At 38.1% G+C, this 9,746-nt stretch overlaps 1 protein-coding gene across 2 annotated transcripts in view; it reads right to left on the bottom strand.

Annotated features, from left to right (window-relative positions):
• Positions 1 to 9,746, bottom strand: part of si:dkeyp-68b7.12 (rho GTPase-activating protein 30) — a 21,347-nt gene that overhangs the window by 4,530 nt on the left and 7,071 nt on the right. For both annotated transcript variants that reach the window (XM_036216455.1, XM_024281187.2), the window contains 8 exons: positions 7,912 to 8,019; positions 7,536 to 7,654; positions 7,294 to 7,468; positions 6,362 to 6,459; positions 4,845 to 4,916; positions 3,480 to 4,205; positions 2,036 to 2,229; positions 1,338 to 1,924 (listed from right to left, as the gene is read on the bottom strand). In XM_036216455.1, coding sequence (XP_036072348.1) covers positions 1,338 to 1,924; positions 2,036 to 2,229; positions 3,480 to 4,205; positions 4,845 to 4,916; positions 6,362 to 6,459; positions 7,294 to 7,468; positions 7,536 to 7,654; positions 7,912 to 8,019 — 2,079 coding nt within the window. The remainder of the gene's footprint in view (positions 1 to 1,337; positions 1,925 to 2,035; positions 2,230 to 3,479; positions 4,206 to 4,844; positions 4,917 to 6,361; positions 6,460 to 7,293; positions 7,469 to 7,535; positions 7,655 to 7,911; positions 8,020 to 9,746) is intronic.

Genomic DNA, 9,746 nt, shown 5'->3' with positions numbered 1-9,746 from the left:
GGCAATCATGCTATAGTAAACAGGAGAAAAAAAAAGAAGTCCCTCCCTGCTCGTCCAATGTGAACACCATGGGCTCAATGTGCGTTCAAGAACCTGCGTTTAGCCAGGTGTGTCCATAGCTTTAGAGTCAAGTGTGATCATCAGTGTATGTGATTTAAAAAAAAATAAATAGCAACAACCGCTAGAGGGCACTGTAGGTGTTTGTATCAGTATTTGCTAGCAGTGAAGAAGAAGAAGAAGAAGAAGAAGAAGAAGAAGAAGAAGAAGAAGAAGAAGAAGAAGAAGAAGAAGAAGAAGAAGAAGAAGCGCTGCTCAGTCTCATGTCGTGCTTGGCCGAATTATTTAGTGACACAGAGGAGGAAGCATTCACTGGATTTAGTGATTTGAAGTGATGAAAAAAGTTTAGTTGACTTGTTAGCATGTTTTTAATGCTATCTGAAAAATTCCCACTCTAATGCCTAACTAGCAAAAAAAAAAAGATTTAGTGCAGGACTACATGGTGCCCTGAATTTTAAAAGCATTTCAGACACCACGCTTTCTGCTTTTTTACCTTTTTTTTAAACGTCAGTTATGACATCCCTGATTTGACAAAGTGAAAATCTAATCAAAACGAGCATTTTACGACATATATCTGTGACACCACTGTGTTCTGATGATGAAAATGTGGATAGTTTATTGAAAAATTACATTAAACTAATTTCTTTCGGCAACAATTCCTCAAGTACAGTGCATTGTGGTCTATATTGACAAATGTAGTGAGCATCGATGCATGTTAGTTTTTGTAAAGACTTCTGGGAAATTTATAGCAAACTGGATTTTGGAATTGTAGATTTGGACACCCCTAGAAAATAGTGAATGTACTGTATAATGAATAGTGAAGACATTTGGAAGCAGCCTATATGTTTGGCTAACATGTTTAATGAAGCCATACAAGCATCAGTGTCTTACAGTAGTGAAGCGTGCAGATATTCAGACTATTATTATCTACTCCATTGTTAGGATTGGCATTTCAAGATAAATCGTCTGGTTTTGGTCCTATATTTGTTAAATAAAGTTATCCCAAAGTGTAATTTATATATGATATTTCTTTATTATTATGCATTATTTTGCTGTAGCAACTTACAGTCCAAAAATATAGAATTTATAATTATTGCTCCTTAGGTTATGTTTTGTTTAAAGACCAAATCAATTATTGAGCTTTCAATAATTTAATTACATTTAATTATTTCTTTGGTCAGGTGTTAAAGTGAGAAATTAAGGTTTAAATCAGAAATGATTTATAGGTGAAAAATGACATAAATGGAGTTTTTGTATGTCAAATTGGAGACATTTCTCACCTTTCCAGCTTGTTTTCAACTTCCATCCTTTGGTCTTCTCTCTTCTCTGATCCATCTTTGTCTTCCTCGTCATCCCCGTCTTCCTGCTCGTCATCACTGGTTATTGTTTCTTTGTTTGTGGGAAGTTGCGGGCAGTGTTCTTCCTCAGAGCTCGGTAACTCCTGTACCTGACTCTGGTCAGATTGGGAAAGTTTGGATTCCTTGGCGCCGAGGTCAAGCCCAGATAAAGTTGACAGAAGGAAATCTGCAGGAAGGCTTTGAACGAACATGCTCTCATCCTCCCCACTGCTGTAATCTTCATCATGACTGTCTTCCTCTGCAGACACCTCCTCTTCAGAGCTGGACTCCTGCTGTCCGTGGATGGGCGAGGTGATGTAGGGCAGGCTGAGGGATTTAGTGTGTCGAGAGTGCAGGTCGAGGCTGAGCGGTCTGTGTGGCTTCAACTCTGCCCCACTGTGGGGGTGCACGTCAGGAACGGGCGTGGCGGCCTCCTGTGCCACTGTGGGATGATGGGAAGACTGGGCTTGCTCCATCATCTCGTACTCATCATAGGAGTGTCCAGGAGGCTCGACTGAGAACTCATTTACCTGAAAGGTAAAGATGAATGTTTTCCATCAGGCTTGCCTCAAGTTCTCTGGAAGTTTAAGCTGTAGAAAGTCAAACTTTGACAACCACATCTGATGGAGAAGACTTCCTACCTGATAGGCGGCGCTGGAGTCCATGTGGTCCAGGACACTACAGTCCATGTGGTCCAGAAAGTCAAAGTTATCTTGAACATAACCAGACAGCTCAATGTCGTAGCCCTCCTCTTCTGTGGAGTTCAGGACGTCAGAGGCACCAAACACCCCGTCATTGTCAGAACCGTCCTCCAGCTCCTCCGCTCCTTTCATGTCTGTCAGCAAAAGCTTTGGTCAGCTCAGAATTAAGAACAAATTCACATTTATTGATGCACAACATTTAATTTGGTTACTTTTCACGTTCATTTAGGATAGCATGGAGCTGTGCCACTCCACTAAAAGACATCATCAGATTTGAAGCGGGACATAAGCAGAATTTAATTAAATGTTTTTCATGACATCTTTTCAGATTTAAAGACCCACTCTGATAAAAATTGTGTTTTTGGTGTTTTTTATACATTCTTCTAGCACTTTTCTCATGATGGAGGAAATTTAAAAGGAAACTTATGGTTAGAATTGCACTTCTAAACATTTTTTTATTTAATTTGACAAAAAAAATGCTGTCTGAAAAAGTTTGCCATTGTTACATAGAAACTAAAAGCTCCCAGCTCCACTCTGATGCAATCGATATACAGACGAATAAATCCATGAAGGTCTTTGTTTTTCTTGTCTGAGGAGGCATCTGGATCAAAACTGGATCAAAACTGGATTGTTCTAATATTGCTCGCCACTAATGTTAATTTGAGGGTGTGGGGGCTGTAAGCCAGCAGGAGAGAGGAGGAAGGACCTGGTGGCAGACAAGATGGCGGCTGAAAATCATTAGCCAGAAGGAAGTCCAAAACTGGAACATCAACACCCACATCCCTCACCCGTGCACACCACACATCTCGGTCGGTCTTGTTTTTAGTTGAAAAGGACTAAAGAAAACAGCAACCCTGACAGTTACGTTTTTTGTTTTGCGTTTTAAGCTTTAAAACTTTTACCACCTGAGATGTTTCTGTCAAAACCTAAAAGGCTCTTTGACACACCGTAACTCCTTACACAATCAACGTGAATCAGCTGATCTAAGAGAAAAGCGGCTTTGCACTGGTAGGCAACACTTTAAAGCGGCTTTTCACCAATATGTAACAAGTTGCTAATATACAGTGTTTTCTCTGTGACAGTAAAGTTATTCAGTGAAACTGGAATAAAAAGTCACATTCTGTCTGGGTCTCAATCACATGGCCAGACTAAAAAAAAAAAAGAAAAATCACAGCTCTCTGATATTATACTTTTTTAAGTGTCACCAAAGACGAAACAACTCCATTTTAAATAATTAATTACTGTCATTTTGACAGAAAAAATAATACTAAAACATTAAAAAATTAAACCAATTAGTAGTCTATTCTCTTGTTTAGTCTCTCCTCAGTTGACATAGTGTTTGCCTAAAGACAGTAAACATATTTTATAATATTTGAAATATTACCAATGTATTCGCTGCCAGATTCATGGTCTTCTCGTCCAACTGAGTCGCTTGTGTTGGAGTTGACGCTTTTAGTTGGTTGTTTTCTGGAAGCTCCTTGATCAGCCATTGTCGGCTCCTGCTTCGTTAAATTCGTCACCTCCTTGTCTCCTCCTATTTTGACTCCACACCCCTGCTCCTCACTAACACTGCCTTTATCCTGCGATCTCATGCCCTTACTCTCCTGCACCTCCTCAGCTTCTCTGCTCTCCTCAGATTTCCTCTTCGTTCTTCTCGGTTCCTTTGATTCTAGCTTGTCTCCTTCCTCCTTGCCTTCTGCTTTATCCCCTGAGTCCTTATCTCTTCCTCGGTGAATGAGCCTGTCACTCCCTGCTGCTTGCAGAACCCCCAAAGCCAGGTTGGAGGTGATGTGTAATGGCACCGTGACAGTGGTGGGCCCTGTGATGTGCATGGCCGCTCTCCGTCCGACTTTACTGCTCAGACCCGGCGATCTGGCCTGGACAACCTCACTGCTCGGCAGACCCAGACCTTCTGGGTCAATAGCGGTGTAGGTACCCATGGTTCCGGCACCACCGCTCACTAAACCTGTTCCTCTGCGGTAGGTCACGGCATATTCACTGCCACCCATCCCACCGGCGGCTGGTGCGAGCTTTGAGCCGGACTGGGGGGAAGGAGGGACGATGGGAGTCATGCTGTTGGACGGAGGACGCTGACCAGAACGCCTGGAACCTGAAACATGAGAACCAGATCAGAACCTGGATAAAGAGGTTGAATCTTTTTTTTGTTTCTGGTTTTGCCGCTTCTGTTCTTTTCAGGGAAGAAACAAGTTTCTCGTCCTGTTGAACGCAGTGTTCCAGTTTTCTGAAGAATGTCCCAAAAAAATAATTTTAATCTTAACTTTTGGTCAAAGAAAGAAGATTTACAAGTTCTGCAATCAACCATAACACAGGCATGTACCCAAACACTTCTGGACCTTAAAAGCTTAGAGTTAAGCAGCTGCTTAACATCATCAGTGAAGAAGATTTCTCACAAATAGACAAAAAAGTTTTTTGTTTTTTTAAAGATGATTTCTTGTGATTTCTCCAGCATACATAAGGTCTATTAAACAAAAATTCAAAAAACTTCACTCTCAAAATGGCAAATCAGTTAAAAATGCACCCGAAATACTAATAAAAATCTATTTTCTTACTGTCTTAAAAGTTGACTTCCTGTGATTTCTCCAACATAAATACGGAGCCTTAAACTTCCCATTATTAGCATTACTTTCAAAACAAAATAAAAAAACTTCTTTCTCAAAAAGGCAAATTAGTTAAAAATTGTATCTGAAATAATGCTAAACATCTCTTTTTGCTGACATGGAAACCGTACCTTCATTTGGATATGATGGGCTGCTGAGAGAGTCCATGCTCCTGGCAGGTCTTAAAACCACCTTCTCCTTCTCTGGAATCACATTTTTTAAATGTTTGTAAGGAGAGAACTTTCAGAACTGATTTCATGCACGCTTTAAAGGGTAACCAAACAGGACAGTTAGAGGCTGACTCCAATCTCAGCCCAGATTTAAAAAATGCAAAAAAAGGGGGCATGGGCTAGGGGAGGCGGGCTGAGCTTCTGGGTGGTCTGGGTATGTGATTGACAGTGACATGACGGTGAGCGTGGCGAGTGTTCAAAGATGGGTGGGGCTTTTATACTGGAGCTCAGAGGATGATGACATGAAACTTCTGGGACTTACACCAGCTGACCAATCCCAAAACTCAACTGTAATACATCCTTTTAACCTGTAGGGGCAGCACATAGACGGTTTTAGACCAGGGGTCCCCAAACTACGGCCCGCGGGCCGCCTCAACATTTTGCCTGGCCCCCAACACACTATCAAAAAACGCCTTTTTTCTCAATCTGAATGATTGAGACCCACATAGAACGTGACTTCATATTCCACCCTTATTGGTTTAATAGTGTCTATAGTGATAAACTTTTTCTTTTTTATTGTTATTTTTTTCCGTACGTTTCTTGGACATCCATATCTCTTCAGCTCTCTCAACTATTTAGCTCATTCAGCTATTAGAATATTCAGCTCATTTTTTGCTAACTTTTTTGACTGTTTTTGGATTTACTAAGGATTTTAAGGCTATTTTAGGGTTTAGCAAACATTTTAGCCTTATGCTAGCTGTTTTGGCTAAATTAGACATTTTAACTATTGTTTTTGGCTAATTTGTCATTTAGCTAATATTTCCGCTACATGCTAGCTGTTTTGGCTAACTTTGGATTTTTCTCAGTTTTTTTATGGTAATATGGCATTTTGCCAATATTTTAACTAGCTATCAGGATCAGCTTTTCATCTGGTAGCTGCAGCATTTTTTAGTTATCTATTTCAACATCTTTAGCTATCAGAACTAGCATCTTTAGTTCAGCTTACAGCATTCACACTAGTTCCTAAAATGTTTTAGTATAATTGTTCTTCTATGAAGATTACAGAAATGAATTATTTAAATCTTTACATTTGGACTGTGATTGTTGCACCTTTTCTGTTAGCCTACAAACCCACCCCAGCTCAACATCAGAGAAGAAAACAGTCAGGTGGCTCTCACAAGAAAAAGTTTGGGGACCCCTGTTTTAGACTAGATTTTCAGGAATTAAACAACTTTATTTAAAATTGTGAAAAATGTGGCAAAGACCAACATACAGCACTTGAAAAGTCCCATTTATAGAGGTCAACAGACAAAAAAAAATGGTTTAGTGTTTGGGTACCCTTTAAACCTTTGCAGAAGAACCTTTCCTTAAAAAGTTAAGTTTAACAATTAAAACCAGTTTCTTGCTTTCCCTTTCCAAATAAGCATAAATAACATGGTTAGAAGACACAAACATGAACGTGTGAGAAAATCTCTCACCTTTGGTGGAACTCTTGTGTTTCTTCCGTGTTTCTTGGAATCGTCCTCCGATGTTAAAGATGGACATCCACTTCCTGCCTTTCAGGGATCCTTTTCTCCTGGAAAACATATTTGTAAAGCACAGAGTTCTTATGAAAAAAAAAGAAACAATTTGTACCAAGAAATGTCTTAGCTACATTATTATTTAATGATTATGAAATAATATAAGACAGAGGTCTGCAATATTCAACACTTAAGAACCATTTGGGTTGATTTCTTACTGACAACAATCCAATAGGATTCACAAACCATTCTTATTTTATTCTTTAGAAAATAAGAATTATTTGTCTTTTTTTATTATTAATATTATTATAAAATGTACGTTTTTTTGTTTGTTTTTTGTTTATGTCATGAGTAAAACATAGAGAAAATAGCCTTTTTTTCAAATATGAAATAGTTTTCAACTTTTGACAAAGGTTCACAAAACTTCCTTTCAAAATAAAAGACCCCCCTGCCAAATCTCAATGTAGCAAATTAGTAGTAGTAGGGAGGTAAACATCATCAGTGATTTAAAAAACTATTTGTGGTTCATCTCATCCATAAATTTATCAATCTAACTACATAAAATAAATCAGAGCTACTTAAATGAACATTTCTGTATTTTTTAACTATAAAGAGATAAAAAAAATGGAATTTGTTTGAAAAAAAAAATCTGCTTTATAATCCGATATACAGCTCCCTTTAACAGCGGAGCTTCAATGTTTATGTTCTTTGATTTACTGTAATTTTTCAACAGTCAGCACGATCAACATAATTCTTATGTTGATCGTGCCGGCGGTTGAAAAGTTAAAGTACGCTAAACATTGTGTGATTAAGCATCACTGGCGATGCCTCAGGTGTTAAAGGTTAAGCATGAAGCTAAAAAGTTTCAGATAAATCTGAGATGTGCTCACTTGTCCGTTCCTTCGATGATAGCATGATAAGGTCTGATGGGAAGAGGACCATCGCCTGGACTGATGTTCCCAAAGTTTACTGCAGGCTGCATGTGTGAGGCCCTCTGGAACAACACATCCTGACCGTACATTGCAGACGGAGAGGGGAGGGACTTCCTCCTTTCACCTGAAGCACCTGAACACGAGGACAGCAGTGAGTGAAGCTGGAGTGAATCTGCATGCCTGTCTGTGTGGGTGCTGACCTTCTCCAGGAAACAGCTGAGGGACGTGAGTGAGGATGAACTCCACCACAATGGACTGCACTCTGACTTCCATGAAGGCCGCTGTGCCGTTGAACCCTGACGCCTCAATGTCCTTGGATCTGAACGTGCAGGTGAGGTGATTAGTTTAATGAAATGAAAACAATGAATGCATGTTACAAGACAGGAGGGAAGAATGGATGAAACGACTGAGAAACAAGAACAGAATGAATGAAGGAGTCAACACAGAAACAAAACACACAGAAATAGCTTCTTTAGCCGTCAATTTTTGGAATATCAACAGTAAAATCAGGACGTTTTCTGGACATGCTCCAGACTGTTTCTCAGCGCCAGCAGCGGCTGAGCAGTCGCAGCACACCTGAGCAGATTTGGAGCCCAGACGATGGCCAGGTTTCGAGCATGCATGTTGGTCTCTGAGGAGAATGAAGCCATTCTGACCAGATGACGCATCAGATACTCCAGAGTCCTGCGAGACAAATGACACAATCATCACGGGTTCGATTTCCACCAAAGTTCCTTCAGAAAAATTTACTCTTTAGATGAATTTTCCCTTTAACACGATATTCTGGGTAAATTATTTCTATGTAGCACACAAATGCACATCAATAGGTAAAAATTTCACACATTTTTGCAATGGATATAAATAAATGGCAAAATATGATGTTGCAAAGATAAAGACACGGTTTCATTCCTTCATGGCATTTGTAATTTATTGAATAAAATACATAAAATTACTCATTAAAGCCTCCATTTTCCAAATGAATATGATTTATTGAAGAAACATGGACATATTACCAATAAGTATTGATTTATTTCAATTAAATTTCAGATCAGTGAAACCAAACTTCATCTAAAATTATTCAATAGCATTTTCAACCTTTTTTCATTTAAAAAAATGTTAAATAAAAAACATCAGAACACAAAACAAACAAAAGTTGACTCAAACATATACGTTTTTATGAATTAAACTGTAATGAACACATCTTTACTTCATTTGTATGCAGAAAAGGCATGTACTTTCTCTTTTGCTTTGAAAGGAATGATATTTAACAAAATTTGATGCAGTGTCACACTTTATTTTGAAAAACATAGTATTACTCTTGCTAAATCTCTAATGTGGCCTCAAAGAGTTGTCTACTTTAATCGATATTATTATTGGATGATTTTAGGTTTTGCTAAAGAGTTCAAAACAAAATTTAAATTAGGTCAATATTTTGTCTCAGTGATGCTTCAGAATAAAATCTGGCTAAAGTTTGACCACTATGCGAAGAAACTCATTTTCTTACAGGAAGTCTCCATTTGCCGCATGTTTTGAGAAGTGGTTGAATCAAATTGTGTTTGTGACTAAAGTTAGATTCAATATGAAGAATAATTCAGGACTGTTTAATAAGATTTGGCAACCATTCCTAAAATTCTTACAAGATAATTGATATAAATTATACCTCAATTTATATCGTATCCCCATTTTTTAAACTTTATTTCTTATTTCCTTACTTATATTTGCACTTTTTTCATTTTTTATGCTGTCAATAAATTTGTTCAACATTTGCTGACTAAAATTATGTTTTAGCATGCACATTTTTTAAGATGTTTTGTGTAGTCTTGAAAATTAAAATAAAATTTGAAAAGAAATTGACCAGTATTTACATTTTTTAGTAGATAAGTTGAGTGTTTTTTTATTTGAATACAAAAATCTGGACTTCACTTATAAATAATTTGCAAAGAAATTATGAAAAATTACTTTTAAGGATGAATTTGACTACAATTTGTTTCAAATTAAAGCACAAAAACATTTAACTGTTTAAAGTCCCACTACAATTATATATTTTTTCTATTATCAAAGCATTCGTATGCAGTTTTTAGCCTAAATTAAAAAACTGTCATTTTTAAGACATATTGGACTGTTGCCGTGGAAGTAAGCCTACACTGATACCCTATGATCCCTTTGTTTGAACGCTCTCCTACTAGCTACAGCCCCTCACAACCCCAACCCAACATTAGCGGTGCAATGAAGACGGCAAGCAACATCAGAGCTATCCAGCCGTACAGTTTAGATCCAGCTCAGACCAGGAAAACAAAGACGTTCATGGATCTATTTGTCTGCAAGTGGATGCATCAGAAAGGAGCGGAGCAAGGAGGCTTTGACTCCCATATTCCAGTTGCTGAAAGCCTTTTTTAACTGCGGGTTTTTAT

The sequence above is a fragment of the Oryzias melastigma genome, linkage group LG17 (genome assembly GCF_002922805.2).
Source record: "Oryzias melastigma strain HK-1 linkage group LG17, ASM292280v2, whole genome shotgun sequence".
Lineage (NCBI taxonomy): Eukaryota > Metazoa > Chordata > Actinopteri > Beloniformes > Adrianichthyidae > Oryzias > Oryzias melastigma.
This window is presented reverse-complemented; position numbering and strand designations above follow the sequence as displayed.